Source organism: Strix aluco, chromosome 1 (assembly GCF_031877795.1).
Source record: "Strix aluco isolate bStrAlu1 chromosome 1, bStrAlu1.hap1, whole genome shotgun sequence".
Lineage (NCBI taxonomy): Eukaryota > Metazoa > Chordata > Aves > Strigiformes > Strigidae > Strix > Strix aluco.
In genome coordinates, this window is record NC_133931.1 from 82,094,750 (window position 1) to 82,114,188 (window position 19,439).

Genomic DNA, 19,439 nt, shown 5'->3' on the forward strand with positions numbered 1-19,439 from the left:
TGTAAAAGTCAACAGCCTTTATAAAGGCCGGAGGATTCACCTCTCCGCACGTACAGCAGTAGCAGAGGGAGACAAGCCTTTTGCCTCCTCCTCTCACTGGCCGTTCCTCGTCAGCATCATTGAACAAGGAGTAGGGCCAGATGATGGCTCCAGGTCAAAGTAGGCACAACACACCTCACGGTCTGGCCATTTGCTTTCATCTGCTGTCAGCGGAGTAATTAGACTGTGCTCAATCAGTGCTCAGACACTTGCACATAACTAAAAAGAATACAGAAGCCCTCAAGTCAAATAAAACTCCCGTTTCCCTCAACCTCAACTCAGCCAGATGAAAATGCTTAATCTCTCAGACACAGAAGTAAGCCTCTCATGTTTCAGCATTTGCTCTCCTTACAGGATGCACTGTTCTAATCACATGAAAACATTTTAAAATCACATTTTTAATTAACTAGTGCAACACCAATATATCTTCTTAGTTGCTGCATTTATGCAGAGGCCAACAAATTTAATGCCCACACTTCTAAAATGTCACATTTCTGAAGGTGCTGCATTTTATAAAACTTGTGATAGACTTTTTCTTTTAATATCTCATTACTGTAATAGCAGTTGCTTTGCTTTCAGAATGACCAAAGCAGCCTGTTTCAAATGGATGGAAATATAGAGACCAAGACTTTCAAAGTGGATGACAGGAGTTAAGCACTTCTCTCCCAGTGCTCTCAGCACAGTCTGGATGCTTCCCTCTCTGGCATACTTTTGGCACTCTTGTCTTTTACTAAGAATATGCCACAGCAGGATTGTTTAAAAGGATTTTCAAATCACACCACCAGCCTGCTATTTGGAACGCTGGGAGAAGACACATGCAATGAGAAAATGGGAAGGTATTTAATGTTTTGAGATTGTCCTAAATCAGGGTCAATGGCAACAACAAAGCAAACACTGACGTTTGGCTTTGAGCTATCATTACCATGCAAAACAGAAAAAATGAACAGATAAGCCATCCTGTGAACAGCGATAAAAGGGCATTACCAAACCCTTCCACATTTTGTTTAATGTGTTATGATCGAAAGCACTTCTTTATGAACCTGAATATACATTGTCTTCTCTCATTATATTTTTCTTCATTTGACTGAGCAACCTCCATCCCCAAGCTCATCCTTCTTCTGTCCTGTCCCCCACCCCCTGCTTGTTCTGTTGGAGCAGAAAATGAACAGAGCTCCGTTTGTTCACTGGCGCCAGCAGCAGCAGCAGCAGCAATGTCAGCCCCACAGAGGCAGATGCCCTGCCTCCGTGGCCCCGGGTGAGGGGACACCTTGCATCTTTGGGAGTCAGGCATCCCGATGAACTGCCATTTCTTGGAGACAACAGGGTTTGTGGAGGTCTCAAGTAAGCAATAATTTAGGGAAAAAAAAGAAAAAGAAAGAGAGATTCAAATATGAGTACTTTAGAACAACAGCATATTCAGAGAGATTACAAAATTTGCTATGAGAAGAGAAACGCATTCAAAATTAGGGCTTAAACAGCAATCGCCGGTTCTCTTAGGTAATCACTGGACAGCATAAGATGAAACCAGAGCATCTGCTGTCTTGCAGTTCCACTCAGGGCCTTCCATTCCTTTTTGTGTATATATGGATCATACATTGCATATCTATATAAAAAATAATAGTTCTGCTTTCTCTCCTTGTTCCCATCACACAGGGAATGGAAACAGCTTCCAAGGGTGTAGGCTTCAGTTCATTGCTGTGCTCCAGGCACGCCTGCAATAGCATGACTTTCATTAACACAGTCTTAACAACAAGTAGTTCAGCTTTCTTGCCCCTGCTCTTTCCAGTGCCTCATTCCTCTGGTAGCCTGAAGCCTTCCTCATTTCCAGCTTAAAAGCACTCACTGTTTGTTTACAGTCAGATGTTGCTACCCAATTTGCTCTTGTTTGCAGGTAGGCTAACATCTTCCCTTACCTACTTGCAGAGAACAACCTTATTCATATTCTACCCATCTTTGCTGGGATAGAGAAATCAAAATGTTTCAGTTTCTCTTTCTCAGATAGGATGATGAAAAAAAAAAAGAAGAAACTAATAGCTGGGGTTTCTTTTGCCTAATCTTTTGAACAAGCTTGAACTGACCTGCTTAAAGTATGTACGGCCAGAACTGTGCTAAGTATCCCAGGTGAAATCTCACTTGAGGCGTGTATTATCTCTACTGGGAGACAGGTCATCAGATAAATCCTCCAAGATCTCCTATCTTCCCATCTTTATGTCATCCTCATGTATTTCATATTCTTCTTTTTTTTTTTTTTCCCCGGAAAACAGGAGCCCTTTGTGGTAATACTTTGGGCAGCTTGGAGTGCCTAGGTAGGGAAACACCCATTCGTATTAGGAGATGACCCTCCTTCGGTAAACTTAGAGATTTGCATCTGAATTCCTGATAGTGCTACCCAAGACAAAGCTATCTGCATCTGGAGCTGTTATTTCACTAACTTGTTTATTCAGAATACTTTCTCCTAGTTGCATGATTTTATTCTTTCTATTATACGGTCAGCTTGTTGCTTCCTTACTCTTCTCCATGCTTCTGCTTTATTTTTTTCTGTAGAAATGTTATCAGCAATTTCTGTAAGGTGGGGAGATTTTCAAAAGGAGTCTTAAGATCAATGTTGGCTCAGCACAAGTTTAATTTAGAACATGTGATGGTTCTGACTTACGCAGTGCTATTCATGCCATCAATCCCTGATTTGAAACAAACCTAGTGGTTTAGTTATGACCTGGAAATGTCTGAAGCCAAATTATATATAGCATTTTAAAAATATTTCTGTTGAACATCTCCAGAGTCCCTCAAATGATGCACAGGTTCACAACGGACACACTTCTGTCTGAAGCCTGCACTGAACACCTACTTCACAACACCTGGACCTCTCCGCACAGTGCATTCATGCCCATGTACAAAAGACTGAGCTTGACATGCTTCTCCCAGGTTTCCTCAAAGGATTGCCTTTGAAAGAATACACCAAAGAGCAGAAGTAGCCTCTGATCCAAAAGAGGCTTTGCTGAGATTAGATTCTCTGAGCACTTGAAAATCGTTATCTCTGACCTTGCAGGTAAGAAAAGATCACTGGTCAGCTACACCAAGGAGACTTATATGGCAGGATGAACAGGCATGTGAGGAATGCAGGCAGTGTTATTCTCGTCTGTGATCCAGAAATTGGCTTTAAGACTTAGTGAGAGAATAATCACTCTGACCTTCATTTGCAACGTCTTAAAAAAAAAAAAAACACCAGTGAGGACAGGAGGCATTTACCATGTGCCATCAGATGCCAGCATGCAGGGAGAAAAATTTCACTGCTTCTCCTACACAGCATCGTGCTGAGCAGGAATTCAAAACAATCCACTCGGTTGAGGACGAGAGGGAGCTCCAAGTCACCAGCAGTGGCAGAGCACTCACAGCCACGATCTCGCCAGCACTACGACATGCCTGCTCCTAGAGAAAAAGCATCTGAACCAGACTGACCTGGAGCTGGCCCTGACATGGTGAGATGTGAAAGAAGGAATATCGATAACTGGGCAGCATGTTCCCTAGTACACAACTGCATGTCTGGAGGAAGAAGAGTTGAACACAGACCCTTTGCTAGATAAAGTCTTGCAGCTTTACAAAGCTCACATTCTTCACTTGAAGCCTGGCTGCATCATATGAGATAAATACCTGTGCATGAGCTTTATTCAGGCCTAAATTTAAAGCCCACAAACATTAAAAAGATTTCAAGTTAAGCATTTCTCTTGCTGAACCAGGCCTCTCATTTGCAAGGAATGAATCTGCCAGGGGCAAGAGGTGGGCACCTTGCTGTCATGATTGCAGTGGGCTGCTTGCCTGCAAACAGCAACAGGGTGTGCTCTGGAGGCAGCCCCTCGACAGGCACAGAAAAGGGAAAGTAGAGAGGACAGAAGGGAAGCAGGTATTTGAAGATTACAGACTACTCCCTGGAAAAAAAGGGCGGCAAATGGGTGGCAGGGTGACAAGGAGGAGGCAGGGGAGGAGGGTCAGGAGCTGTCCAGGGCCACAGACCACAGCAGCATATAGGAGGCCTCAACCCAGGGTCTGAAACCAAAAAATACCCAGTTTTAAATAAATATGTATAAACAAAGAGCCCAAAAAAGTCAGTAAAAAATGAGATTGATGATGCTCAATCCTTTCGGGTTCAGCTTGGCAGGCTGCAGACGTCAGACTGTTGCTTATGGTGCTGCATCAGTGTGCTGCCACTCTGAGATTCAGCGGAAGGGAAAAGAAGGATTGAACTGTGTGTGACTCCCTATTTTTATATCCTGTTTCTCTCTTGCTCAATGGGATGTTTTCTTTCTTTCACAAAGGAATCACAAAACAAAGGGATAGACACAGAAGATTTGAGGTTAGAGAATCTTATCTGGCCAAAACGGAAAGAATAAAAGTGTAGAGGTATTTGATGCTAAATGTCATGAGACTATAGAGGCACTGTTCTTTACGGAGAGCAAACGAGAGACACTCATGCTTGTAGTTGCCTTTGAAACCAATTCCCAGAAGTTGCAATAATAACCTCTTGCAAAACAGCTACTAATCCTTTTTTGTAACCGTTCCAAGCTGTCTGTGCATCCCTCACCCCTACATTGCATCAACAGCAAAGTGAAAAAGTGCTTAGGGTCTCTAATGCTATAAGCGTGTTAAGAGTAAAAAAAAAATAAATTCAAATATCCTTCTGGCTGTAGACATAACCGCTTCCCTGTCCAGCCAATTTGCTTATTTCTTGCCATAGCAGCCCATACTCAGAGTTCTCAAGAGATAAGGCAAATTCATCTAGAAATCACTGTATTCATATCTAATGGTTTCAGGTGCTGTCACTATTCTTATCTGCTCTTGAAAAAAGGTCAAGGATATTAGTGAGTCATGTTTTTCCCTTCATTTATTTCTACAGTTCAGCGCAGGTTATCCTTTATCGCCAGCTGGACGAGTATTGCTTTAACATTCTTCTCAGTGCTGGTCATAGAGAACCCGATTGCCTTCTCGTTAAGCTAAATTTACACTGGCATGCCTCCTTTGTCTACTTTAGACTTCCAGCAGGACAAGGGAAGAAAAAATATCTAGTTTGTTATTCAGCAAGATATCAGCGATGAAATTATGGCCCCACAGCTGCTTTGTCTGTAAGCATCCCAGCCCTTCTAGTGCGGTGAAAACGTTTCATGACCCAAGACAGGCATTTGCTGGACATTGGGACTTCTGGGATGCGCTGATACTTCCAAAGCCAAAGTTGTCAGGCTTTTCCCTTTCAGGCAGCTTCCCTCTTGGTCTAAACCCCTCTCTCTTACCACTCATTTCCCCTTTCAAATCACTGATGCGCACAGAATACAACACACTCCACATCTGCAGATTACTGCAAGCACAACCAAACCTTTGGAGCTCAAGTCACAAATATGCAACTTAACATGAGGTTTCCTTGACGAAGTCCTGAGGCAATGACTGTGCCTTTGCTAGCTATTTTCTCCTTAGTGATGCAACCACCCACAGTGCGGCAGGAGCTTGCAGCTGACAAAAAAGGCATGCCATGATTTGGAAAAGCTAGCCCACAACTATACTGGCCTTTTCCGGACAGCGATTCAAAGCTCACTGACAGGTCAAGCCTACAATAAGAAAATGTCAAGCAGGCTACCTGCTGTGAATTCTCATAAATTTATTAAAGAGAGAAATGTTGGCCTCTGCACAGTATTAGCAGAAAAAGGCACACTACTTATATATTTGATCCAGAAGGCATTGCTGACAAAAGCTCTTCCCAAGACTATTACAATGCTGGAGCATGTCCTAACCAGTAGACCGTTGACTGCATCTCAGAAAGCTCATATAAGAACAAGACGGTGAATGCTGAAAGGTCGTCATGCTTTCATGCTTTGAAATAAAACACTCTGAAGCAAAATGACTGCCCACAAGTATATAAAGAACAGTGGTGCAGTGATCAAGAGTGCTCTCAAGGTCATATTTTGAAAAGATGAAATCCACGTACAAAACCACTGATTCAAAAATAAAACAGCATTTGCACATGCAACCACCATAACAGCATGTAATCAGAGGTGGCTCACACTATAAGGGACAGACCAGGTGCATGTGCAGTTACCTAAGTAGTTCTATGCACAACTTTTGTCCTTATTTCCTTAACCATTCTGCCTTGCGTAGAAGCCACTAAGTAATCAAGACAGTACTTTAGCACCACTCAGTGCATAATTCTCCTATAAAGGCAGTCTCCTGCTCATGACATACCATGTACATGCGTATGTGTATGGGTGCACTTTTTGTATTAGAGAAGTACTTGAAGAATGTATTTACCTATGGCAAACAGAAAGCTTTTTGTGGATGACTACCTTTGGTGTCTTAAGGATCTGAAAAATGTTTTGTGGTTTGGACTTCCTTTCTCTTTTAAAGCAAATGCTTAAGATAGATTGCAAAATCATTATGCCCCAACATAAACACAGGGGAAGCTGACAGTGCTGTCATACTAAATTTGGAGCCCCACACTACCAGTTGTTTTGTACTGCTGACGTGCAGAGAAAAATGACCAGAGATGTCCCCATGACTGTACAAAACCAAGGACAACTGGGGTTATTTTGACAGGCTTCAAAAAAATATGAGCAAGAGAGAGCAAAAATTAAAAATGAATGAAGAGGATGATCCAAGTACTCTGATCGGAAGATTTATTGCCCACCACCACAGGCTGTACAAGTGAGGAAAACCAGCTACCCTTCAAAGTACATCTCCTGGTATGTTCACTTCTGCCAGGCTGGTTTGAACTCATCTCCTTAGTCAGACTCTTGGGCTCAGTGGGTTGCAAAGAATCCTAGCATTCAAAGTCATCTCCAAAATGCGACGGTGGGGCACGAAGCAGGATGGACTGATGGAGTAAGTTACCAAAGCCAATAACAGGATGAGGGTGAAGTCGATGGGCTCACTGGTAGCAATTAGAGTGTGGAGCTGCACTGCAGGCTCCAGCCTGGTGACAAAGCCACATGGATATCTGCATAACTAAACTGCTCCAGCACCCATGGGACAACCAAGCAAAGCAAAGGACCCACAGAACCGAACTGGAAAGACAGTAAGGGTGCAGGGCTGGGGGTGCGCTTTATGGTACTGCAGGAACTGAAATGTCCCCTGTGCTTGCCATGTCCTGTCTCACGCAGCTATGCCTTTTAGCCCTTAAAAAGACTCAGCAAGCCTCCACTTTAAAAGCAGAGTAAAGATCTTCCTTACTTCCACAGTGAGGACATCTCAACACTCCACTTCTCTTGTACTGGAAAGGTCCCCGTATTTTGATAAGCTCATTTGTTTGGACTTTTCCCCCCGGCCTGCTCTGCCGGGGAGACCCCAGCGCTGCGCATTGCTCACCCAGGCAGCAAAGGGCATGCCACTTCCACTACACGCTTCTCAAAGGAACAAGACAGGCGTTTCACAGTCGGTACTTCTATGAGCTAGGTAACTCTGGTTTCTCTTCCTAGCAAGTGCTCTCTGTGTGCTGAACCTGGGAGGTGTTGTGTGAAAAACAGAGTGCTGTAAGAAAACTGTATCATGATCATTCATCATTAATAATAGAAATTCTGCATCTCTGAGTTGCAGTTTTTGTATATTTTACCTTAGCGTGTAGAATTTAATAGTAAGAGGCCATACTAACAGCCCATAACTACACTAGCCTTCTGGCTTGCACTGAGTGTCTTTGAGGAGTATGTAGTTCCCAAGCTGCTCGTCTCCCTCACCGGAAGACATGGTTTTCAATTTTGACCCACCATGTACAGCACTTTAGAGTGATCACAACGCTCTCTGCTTTCAGTGACTCACTGAATTTGAGCCTACATAAAACGCCACCACCACCACCTAACGCCGTCTAAAGCACAGCACTCCGTGCCACATTTTAGAAGGAAGAAGTAATGTGTGAGAGGGAACAACTCCTGTTTTTTACTTGGAAAATAATCTGGAAACCTTTCCAGTCTAAATTGTGTTTAACAGCCCCAATCTCCCTCATTGCTCCTGGCCATGCTCTCCTCCACGGCTGTGACCTCGCTAACCCCATCTCCTCTAATTCATGACCACACTGCTGTTCATACAACTGCAGTCAGTTATCAAATTCCCTTTTCTGTCCAAGCTATAAATGCTTCATTTCTAGAATCTTTCCTCTAATGCAACTAGCATTTCCCCCCCCCCACCACCAGAATCGAACATGTGAAGTACCTTCTTGCCCTGTAATGCTGCTAACTATTCGTTTTCTTTACAAATGGGCTAAATGCTTTTTAATTGGTAAGATGCTGACAGAGGAAATGGTAACAATGGACTTGTGCAAGAGTCTGTCCTTCATCTGCAGGAAGGCAGATTTGAGATCAAAGGCTGCCAAGTTCTTGGAGCACATTGGTATGCTGCGGCAAGGAAAGTCTTTGCAATGAGGAGGGAGCTGCTGGAGGTGGATCAGAGCCACCTCACCTTTGCTGGCCATGGCTGCAGGAACAGCAGCTGCCACTCGCTGACAGAAGGGCTATAAAAATAAGATACTAACCACCGATAGGCAGCAGGATGAAGGAGGGGTAACACGATGTGAGTTGGAAGTGAACAGGAAAAAGAGCCCAATAAAACCTAAACATAAATCCTCTATTTTCAGGGAAGTAGATGTCAAACACCATCACTAAAAAAACAGGGGAAGAGTAGCGGGTGCCATGCAGTTGCACCCCTTATACCTACACACGCTGCCCATCTGACTTGATGAAGGAAAAAAATCAGTCCCGTCTGGCATGCGTCAATGCTTTCTTCCGCCAAAGTAGGTGAAAGCCGTGCAGCCACACGGATTGAAGGCCAGCACATGAAAGCTCAGGTGTGGCCTGCATCTGACTTCATTCACAAATTTAAGTACAAAACACTGGTAAGAAAGCCAGATGACCGACTATCTCCTGGCCAAAAGCCTTTTAAATGTATTTTTCAGCAAATGTACTAGCATGTGCTTTGATGCGGTGAGCTTTCAGCCCCACAGAGCCATGTACCTTAGGGAATATATACAAGAGTCAGAGACAGGTAACTAAAAAAAATATACACAAAAATATGCTCTCCAGCTTGTATGGATGTGAACTTTCTCTGGAAAATTTTCTGGGCTCTGAAAGTTGAAAAAGGTTGCAAACAATTGCCTTAGTGGTCCAATAGCAGTGCAAAGATGATATGTGAAGCAAATCACTTGAAAATAAGCTGCGTCTTGCAGTTTATTTACTTCCCGTGCTAAAAGCTGAACTCTTGCGGAACCACTACGATCAGTAAAGCAAACTGGGCATGCTGGGCAACAGTGACCACCCTTTCTCCAACAGTAACACTCCTGCCAAACCAAAAACAGTGACGTTTTCGCATCATCTTGGGGAAAATAATTTAATTGGCACTTGAGATTTCACGCCATTGTAGCACTTATTTTGTAACAAACTACTCTTAACTCTCCAGTATTTTTCCGTTGTCTTTTTCTAGAATGCTCTTGAAAAGGCTACAGAAATCTACTGTGGTTTTGCAAGTAACAATGCTGTACTTCAGTCCTCTCTGGAACCAAATGTGTGTTTACACCTGGAATTATTCTTAATTAATGTTTCATGCAGGCACTTTTATTCTGCACTACATCAGAAAGGAACTAATCAAGAAAAACTGCATATGCAGACAAACTCTAAAGCAAGGTAGCAAAGTTCTGTGAAAATCTGAAAGAGGAGCAATACCATAGAGAAGACAGAAGATGGGAGAACTGCAGAACTTTGCCGTTTCAGACACTGAAGTTCATGGGTCATTTAGGTCTCTTGTTCTTATGGTGGTTCTTTTTTAATTCTCTGGCTAATGGTTATCTGAAAAGGCAGCAGCAGTGTCTAAAACCATAGCTACATCATGTCAGTAGAAAATCAAGCAAGCAGTAGGAAGTGTAATCTGATGATCTAATTGCATATTAACACTCCTGTTTCCCTCTCCCCAAAATCCACAGGATTCCAAGTACAAAGAGTATGTGGTACCAACAGCTAGTTAGATTAGCCTGTTAAAATCTAATGCCATTACAAATTTTCCATAATTTTTTTAAGAAACACATGTTCTGATATGCCATTTAAACTGGAATTGAGCTCAGCAGTACTACACATGTTATTTAAAAACATCACAGATTTCTGAAAGTAGCTACAAAGCAAAATCTGTTTGGAATTGCTCAGTTTTATGCACGAAGGTTTCTGCATGAGCTGGCAGATATATTTAAATTTTCTATTTATACAGCAACTTACATCCATGTTTTACAAACATGAAGGAATAAACTTTGTAACTGCCTTGTGAAAAACATCACTATTTTAGAACTGACAAAACTCACACAAAGAGAGGGATAAATGTCTTGTCTAGGATCAAGATAGGAAGTCAATTAATAGATAGAATCTGCATTTTCAGAGCTGGAGCCTTGCATATATGTGTTCTTTGCATATAAAAAGTCACTTATCTTCAAGCAGTCATAAGATTGGCCATGTCATATAAGCTTTTGTATACAACCAACTTCTCCATACAGCAGCAAAATGAGCGAAGATTACAAAGAAATCAGTTCAGACCAAATCAAATGCGAAGAGAAATCAGCTTTCTTGGTTTTGTGAAAAGGCAACTGAAAGAAATGAACAAGAAAACCCCTGAAACAAATCAAATGGTCCGTTCAACTCAAAACCAGAAGTTTTACTCTGGGAATTTGTCTTCATGACGCAGAATACAGTGGTTCAAGTCCCTTTCAAAATTTCAGTTTTGAACCTGTATTTTAAGATTAGTCTCGGGGTATTTTAATTTCTCCTTCCTGATGCTGTCTTAGTCTACTAGATTTTCACTGACGTAGGGAGGAGAACCCCATTCCCCTGTCTCTGAAATAAGCACCAGAAGTATCCAGCTCTCCCATGACCCTCTTTCAGTGAATATCCAGTCATATTACGATGGGAGTATATCCAGAGAGGGCCCTCCACCCTGGAGACTGGGACTTGGGACTGCTCAGCAAAGTGGTAAATGCACCTGGTCTTCTACCACATTGGTTACTCTTCTGGTAGGGAGAATCGTTTCCACCCCACAGACCTACAAGTTTTACTTTCCAGCAACCTGGTGGGCAAATATAGCCAACTACTTCAGACAAGCTTAATGGGTATCATGAGCACAAAACCTGCCCGTTCTTAAAGCATAAGAAAGTCCAGAGAAGTCCTTAGAGACAAGCTGACACAGTCATCGCAGGTGGGAGGCAATGGGAGTGGGAAGCAGGGAACTGGAGGGTTTTGTGAAGGAAGGAGAAGGCAGGATGAAAAGAAGAGAAGGTACTGACAAATGAAGCATAGCACAGATCCTAGCTCTAGATTATATATTTTACACTATGGCAACATGGAGCACTGCAGGGGATGGACTCCTCATTTGTAGGTTCATTCTCATAATTTCTAGTATCATCTGAAATCTTCAGTAGTGATAGCCCCACTGCTCTTCATAACCTGTTTATTTTCTACTTTGTGTGCTATAAAATGCAAATATATATTGGTTTAGCTGCAGGGAGTATCTGTCTTTGTTACCTTTAAGAACATTAACGCATTGCTGAGATCTGGCTTTTATCTGCAAATGTTTTGTAAGATATTTGACTTCTTCCCAGATCTCAGCATGCATTGCTTGCCGTGAAACTCCAGCAAACACTCTGCATGACTGGTGAATGCAATGCCTGGTATCTAATGCCTGCTGCAACTAACACAGACATATGAGCCTAATTAATCACTCCTGTAGTCTCAAGAAATGTCCATGTGGTCCACAGACCACTTAGCGCTGGCTTGAAACCCCTCAGTGCTTGGCAGACACTATTAAGGAGCTAGGGCTCAGGCTGGCGTGTAAAGGGAAGTAAAGCTGCGTTGCTTAGAAGAAAAATGTCTCTGGAGTCAGTACTGAAACACAAATCCTGAAAACTACTACCTCAGGTGTGCGTGGTTCAGTTTTTGATCCTTTATATAAGGTGTCAATTGGATTTTCTCACTCCGAATGGGGAAATTAGATGTATTTCACTGATCTTGCCTAGCCACTTCCCTGACTATTTGGCTTGTGAATCCTGCAGGAGAAATTAATTCCTTCGAAATATTTCACAGAAAATTGAAAAAATAAATTAAAAAAAAATTCTGTTGATGGTATACTCTGTAGATGTTTGCTTCTTCAACACAATTTCATCTAAATTTAATTTAAAATGCTGTGTGGTTCACATGAATTTAAATCAAATAGGGCATTTCCATCTGCATACCTGATTAATAATGTGGTTGTGGTAATAAGATACAGTCATGGTCTACACCAATTATAAGACCTTGTTAGCTTTCTTGTACTAAAGTCCTACACGATTTAAACAAGTCCCTGACCTCTCACAAAAGCAATAACAGGCGTACTTTGCACTCATACAGCAACTTTCATCTTGAAGCGCTTCTGACATAAATTTTCATTGCATCCCTGTGACACACAGGTAGGCATCCAGACACACTTCAAAGGCAGGGGAACTGTGCCACGGAAAGGTTACGCAACTTGGCCCAAATCCCTGGGGAGCAGCTGGGCATGTGAACTCTCCTGTTGCTTGTCCCGAACGTCCAGACAATAACACCCCAAAATGAGCTTCATAAAGCATTAATCAAAATGTTTAACCCCCTACTAAGTTTGCAAATGGCATGGGCAGACGATGAACTCACTAATTCTTTTTGATACGCTATTCATGACACTTGTTCTCCTTTTCTGGCAACACTTCTTTTCTTAAGGAAAAAAACCAAAACCCATTCAAATACAAGAAAAAAAGTTTGGTTTTCCAGCCACTATTGCAAAATAATTTAAAATCCAAACCAGTTTGTTTTTCAAGCCATTATTGCAAAATAATTTAGAATCCAAAACATTTAGCACTTCCTTTACGGCTTGTCTGTGTGATCCCAACCACCACACCAGACACAATGTATGGCAATTTCTCTGCAGGACCAGAGCACCCGAGTGACCTCAGGAGAAAGAGGCAGCAGGACTCTGCTTGCTCAGTTTTAGTTTCCAAGGACCCACAAGCTGCTGAACAACATTATGTCTGCATACCTAACAGTTATGTTGGCAAATAAAACTGCCCAACCAACAGCTACTGACAGCAATTGAAAATAATGATTCAGGGCCTGGCTATATGATAGCTAGATAGGAAAAAAAAAACCCTACTGTTCCCGCTGATAATTAAGGGACTACTGCAGACAGGCTCTGAGTTCAAAATACTGGTCTCTGCCTGGCTTTTGCCATCCCATGAGCAACAGAGAGAGCTACCAGCCACATCTGCAAATTGTACTTAACGCTGCCTAGGGCTGATTCTGCATTTCTGAGAAAGGTAGTGAACTAATGCGCACCTCAGTTTCCTCCTTTATAATAACGCTAATGCAAATGTACACATACACTACAAATCAGGCCACTGCAATATATGTGAGTGGCTCTGAAACTGTCTTAAAAGCAAAACTGATGTGGGTGGTGACGGATTTTTGAGCACACAGGGTAACAGTGGTATTCTTTGCAGGGTGGGTTGTTTGAGGTTGCGTTGAGATCCAGCACATGGGAGCAGTTTATTTATGTATTTCCAAGCAAGTACCTCCAACAACATTTTTCACAGAAGATGGGATTTTTAATGCAAACTCTGCTCTCCAACAGCTGAGCTCTAAATAAAACACTAATTATCGTGAATCTCGGGATAAGATATTGAGAGTCAAATGCTCTCACTAGCAGAATGAAAGGAAGACTCTTCTGCTGGTGTGTGTTAAGCTCTTAGGATGAAATGCTCTGTTGTGTATATTTGCGTGTGCATGTGTATAACTAGAGAAAAATAAATACATAAATAATAGATAAATAATACATACACACACACATATTTGTGTGGAGAAGGAACATTCAGCAAAAATATTTGTATTTTATTTCATAAAAGCTATGTAGTACTGTAAATAAATTTTAAGGGAAGTGGGTTGAGAAGGAAATAATGCAAGCAGGTTAGATATTATTTATTTCTCTAATCTTCTGGTAATTTAACTGGTCATGCACCTGGACTACCTTTTGGGGGGGGGGGGGGGGGGCCGGGGGAGGCAGAATCAGATACTTCTAAGAAGATTTTATGAGGTGAACAGATGAGGTTAGCTCACTAGATTGGAGTAACTCTGTAATACAGCCTTGTCCTAAAGCGTTTCTGGATTAGGGTCCATGAGTCAACAGGAGGCTCCTCACTGGCTATAGCGGTTCTGGAAATGACTGCAGGAGCCAAGCTTGTTAGTTCTTAGGAGCATTGCTCCAGCATTTTTTATTTCCTACAAACTAAACAGACTTGCCATAGAAAACATCTCATATAGGGAAATGGTGACAGTCATAAACTATGTTCTGCAGATATTCTCTAGCCTGACTGTAAATTTCCCTTAAAGTAGCAAGAAATCTAGAGACAGGCACATACCAAGGATCTGGCAATTTTCTAGTGATGTTTGCTAATGAATAAAACTATTCACCACCCAGAAAAGTCTCTCAAGATAAAAAAATAAAATAAAAATGTGAGATTCTCTTTGTTTCTCACTCTTCAATCTCAGGTACCTAACAGTACTGTTTTGTCAAAAAGGCTCTGCTTTGAACACTCTACTTCCAAATACTCTCCCTGGTTGAGAGAGCAGTGTATGAATATCACACATCAAAAGGGTTTATGTCTTACAGCATTTCTTAAACACCTCTTCTTCCCCGGTCAGGCAAGGTTCATTCTCTCCCTAACTGTTTACTGTCATCTCTTACTTCTGACCTATAGTTCTCCTGTCTCTTTTACAGTAGTATCCAGAGTGGGTAAAATTACTTCATACAAATTTTACTTATCATTCTTAGAAATCTTTTTTATCTGCAGCATACATTCACAGAAGGAGGTATGGCAGCCTTTTCAGAGCTGTCTTTTGGCACACCCATTCTTCTACGTTGCTTCTATTCTGCCCTATCATTAAAATTATTACAGTTTTGGAGAGCAGAAAGGTGACTGGCTCAGCAAGTCAGCGTATTTTCAGCCACACAAGTCCAACAGTAATGTCCTACAAGTGTAAAAAATAATGTATCACATACAGGAAGATAAAATCCTTGTCCTTTTGTCTGTAAGAGGATCTCTTTAGACCTAGAGTAACTTTGTCCCTGATTTCCAGGTAGGTAAGTCTCCCACTAGCTGGTACAAAAAGCATCTTTCCAGTTCCTGCTCCTGAGCTGGGGTTTTCTGCAGGAGTCCTCCTGCTCACTAGGTTTCTCCCTTTTCAATTAAGCACCTCCCCAGCCCACCATCTGAGACAGGGGATAACCCCTCAACACTCCTGGAGCCCCAATCCTATGATTTGGCTATTAAAGAAAACACATTTTCTGAGATACTTTGCTCCTAATGCTGTTAAAGTTGGTTAGACAGGTGCTTACATGTATCATCCACATGGTAACATCCCTCCTGTGTCACTGGTACCCTGTCAGACAGAAGGCCTCTCACTTATAAAATTGTAATCTCTTGCTTGCTGATTTTTGAAATCCTGGTCCAGAGCACACTGAAGCCAAGGGGATGTTTTTCATGGGCTGACATGGATTCTGAATCAAGTCGACCTTGTATGAAGCAAACTGTATACACGCACCTGTCATACTCAGTTTGCTGAGTGAACTGCTTTCAATTTAACTTTTGCTGTATGTTATTAACGTGGCACAGTTATTAGCATTTAAATCATCTTTTACCTTGTCATTTCTATCTTTAGCTTTCTCTTTTCCCCCCAAGTATGATTTATAGAAGACTGACTTAGTAGGAATGTAGTTGTAGACAAGGATGGAATTGCATTTTTTTAGTATTGGGGCTTATTTAAATTTAAAGGACTAGGAAGCGAAATGAGATTAACAGAACTGTGACAAACATATCATTAGTGTTAGCTATTTTTTCCCACTGCAATATTTTTCCTTTCATTTTCTTCTTTACAAACAGGTGAAAGTGCCCACTAATTTTCTGATATCTTTGCTCAAGGAGAATGGGAGCAACTGCCTATTCTGTTTAGAAAACAAGAGCTTCTCAGGAAAAACTGAGTGACTTAGGACAAGGATAAAAGCAGTATTTACTGAGGCTGCCCAGTTTAACACTTGTGAGTAAGTGTATACCGTCTGACTAAAACCATAACAATAGAGCCTATACAGTGCAGCCTGACACAAGACCAAGGCCATACCTGTCACAAATAGAAATGAGCGAACAGCGAGTTCCCCACACCACAGTGCTACGGCAAACAAGGACCCAGCTCGGGCAAAGGAGGAGCAGATACGTCAAGAACAAAACATGTTTTCAGTGCAAACGCAGCAACCGGGGATTAGGGGGATGAAGCAGGAGAGCTGCGTGTAAGGGAGACTGACGGCGAGCCAGGGGACACCGGGGTGTCTTCTCAGTGCCCAGGCCAGGGGCAGCCTTAGGTGACCGACGCCGCTACAGAATTTGAGCCGGGCTGAAGTGCACGGATCTGTTCACGGCTGAAGTGTGGTGGCAGCAGCTCCTCTTGCAGCGCCCCGACCTTTCCAGGCTTCTGCCCCGTGCCCATCCCCGCGGACTCCCGGCTCACCACACACGGGCGGAGGAAGGGGCGCAGCCGGAGCCCCACCTGCCCGGAGCCCCGCCGGGGAGCGGCCCCCTCGCCGCGGGGATGCGGAGCGGCTGCCCGGCCTCCTCCCGGGACGCCGCGGCGGGGGGCAGCCGGCGGCGGGGCGGGGAGCAGAGGGGGCCGCTCCGCTCCGCTGCGGCAGCGCGGCGGGGCGGGTGCGGGGGGGCCGCGGCACCCCCCGGCAGCGGTCGGCGGCAGCCGGGGCTCCCTCCCTGCGCCCCGTTCCGGCACCCCGCGTCCCCGGGCGGAGCCGGCCGCCGCCTCCGGGCTGGCGGGCTCCGCCGAGCCGCGCTGCACTGCGCTTGGGGCTGCTGCACCTGAGGGGCCGTGACAGCGCGGGGAATAAACCAAAACCAACCCCGGCGAACGCATTATGTAATTTCGGATTATATAATCCTGAAATACACAGGGAAAAAAAAAAACCAACAATACAAAACCAAACACAGAACCAAAAACGAAACAACCCAACCCAAAACCCGCCGACCTTCTCCGTGCAGCAAGCCGGGGGTGCAGGGCGGCCCCTGCTCCCGGGCCGCCGCCGGGGCACTCACGGCGGCACCGGCCCTCCGCCCGCCACCCCCAGCGGCGCAGGGGCTGCCGTCCCCGCCCGCCGCGATGCGCCGGGGGAGAACGGCGGGGCCCGGCCCGGCACAGCCCGGCCCGGCTCTCCTTCCCTTCCCCGCGGAGGCGCGGAGCCCCGCCGGCACGGCTCTGCGGGCGTGGGTCGCTCCCGGTGGGGGAGGCGCTGCCTTACCTGCTCCCCGAAGTCGATGGCGATGTTGGTGATGCCGAGAGGGACCAGGAACCGGATCAGGGGCCAGTAGTTAGTGAGCGCTGGAAATTTCACCATAGTCCCAGCTGCGCGGTGACCCCCGGCGCATCTGCCGCGGCAGGAGACGGCGCGGGAGGACGGCGGAGGGCGGGGGGGGGGGGGGGGAAGGATGAAAGGGCAAAGGAGGAGGGTGTGTGCGTGTCCCTGTGCGTGTGTGCGAGCGGTGGGGAGGGGGGGGGATAAGGGCGAGGGAGAGGAGCAGCAGAGCCCCCTAAAAATAAAGCAGCCGGGGAGCGGGCGCGGGGCCGGTGCCTCCCTGCCCGGCGCGGCGGGGCCCTGGCGGGTGCTGGCTGGGCGGCGGGGCGCGCTGTGCTGCCGCCTTAGCAGGAGACCCGGGAGATCAAGTCCATCCCCGCCGCCCTCCTCCCACACAACAATGATCCGCTGCCGCCGCCGCCGCCGCCGCTGCCGGAAAAAAAAAGAGGAGGGACACCGCCGCCAGCCACTCGTGCGGGCAGCGCTGCCATCCTCGGGGCGCGGGGGCCAGGGGAAGGGCCGGGCCGGGGCCTCCCCCCCCTCCCTCCCCACGCCTGACGCTCGCCGGCGGCGGGGCGACGGCCGCGGCGCCGCGCAGGAAAACGCCGCCCTCCTCCTCCTCCTTCTCCTCCTCCTCCTCCTTCTCGCCGCCGCCGCCGCGGGGCCGGTGCAGGCCGCAGGGCCGCGGTGCGGGGCCGGGCGCCGGCGGAGGCCCCTGTGCGGGCGGGGGGGCGGGCGGGTGCGGAGGGACCCGGCCGCTGGGCGCCGCTCCCCGGCGCGGGCCGCGGAGCACGTGGGTTTGACACCCGCTCGGCTGACGGGCCGGCTGGCGGCGGGGGAAAGAGCGGCACCGAGCGGCTCCTCCTGGCGCCCCAGCGGCCGCGCTGCGCCTCCCGCCCGCCGCGGCGCCGAGGGGCACCGGCCGGGCACCTGTCCGACCCGCCCCCCCCGCCGGTGGGTCCCGCCGGCAGCAGTGGGGTGTCCGTCCCGTCCGTCCCGTCCTGTCCCGTCCCCTCCCCGGTCTGCGTGACCCTGCCCTCCCGGTGCAGCGCGGGCAGGGGCAGGCAGTGGCCGGCGCCGGGCCTCAGCCCCGTGCAGGGGTGCTTGAGGAGCTGCAGGGAAGGTGGGGGTCCCTGACGGGGTGTCTGACCCGCGGCTTTTCTTCTGGTGAAACACCTCAAGTATATAAATGGTGAACGTTTGCCAGCGCGACGTCTTCATTTTTCAGAGTCCCTGCCCAAGGGAGCGTGTTGTGGCCCCAAGGAAGCTGGCAGGAGCGTTCTTGCTGGCTGGGAGCACAGTTGCCTTCTGACCCACGGCCTTGAGAAACCGCGAGGCTCCGTCAGTGTAAGGGGCGGGGGGGGAAAGGAGAGAAAGCAGCCCCCTTTCTGAACGCGTGTCTCAGCATGTTCTGACTCACAGGAGGGTTTCAGGGTTTTGTTGTTACTGAGTTTCTGTGGGGCATTTTGGTTTGTGGTGTCACCTTCACCTTGCCACCTTGAAGGAGGGTTGGCAAATATTTTGGGAAGGTGGAATCCCTGTGAGGAATCGGCTACCTGTATCTGATCCTCAGAGGAGCAGTGGCCAGCGGAGGAGTGGTGGGAGCCTTCCTCACCCAAAGACTCCTGTACTAAAATGTTCCTGTGACCAAAAGCCATTCCATGTGTTTTGGAGGGTCAACAGGAGGTGACCTCTGAAAATCCCTGACATGACAGGCTGCGGCGTGGGGTTGGAGTGGGAGAGCTCCTGGCTCCGGAGGTGACTCGGAAAAGTCAGCCCCAGCTGTCGCTGGCTGTTTTTTTCCCTCCTACAGCTGGAGTTTGTCTCACCTAGCAGCCCTTAAGCTGATACAGCCTTCCTTGTGGGCACACAGGAGCAAACTCAAACGCTTAGGAGAGCACAAACCTGCCTTTGTCCTTAGATCACTTAAAATGCCACAGGCATGGTGTCCTGGGGATGATGGAGCGGAGCAGTGCAAAGCAGGAGAGGACAATAAGCTG

General features: G+C 46.3%; 1 protein-coding gene across 2 annotated transcripts in view; it reads right to left on the reverse strand.

Moving 5' to 3' along the window:
• The window catches only part of ANKH (ANKH inorganic pyrophosphate transport regulator), a 110,528-nt gene extending 92,447 nt beyond the window's left edge, over positions 1-18,081 (reverse strand). The window contains exon 1 of one of the 2 annotated variants that reach the window (XM_074826254.1): positions 17,386-18,081. In XM_074826254.1, coding sequence (XP_074682355.1) covers positions 17,386-17,481 — 96 coding nt within the window. In that variant the 5' untranslated portion in view covers positions 17,482-18,081. The remainder of the gene's footprint in view (positions 1-17,385) is intronic. The other variant, XM_074826263.1, reaches the window with a different exon arrangement.
• Between the last annotated feature and the right edge of the window lie 1,358 nt (positions 18,082-19,439).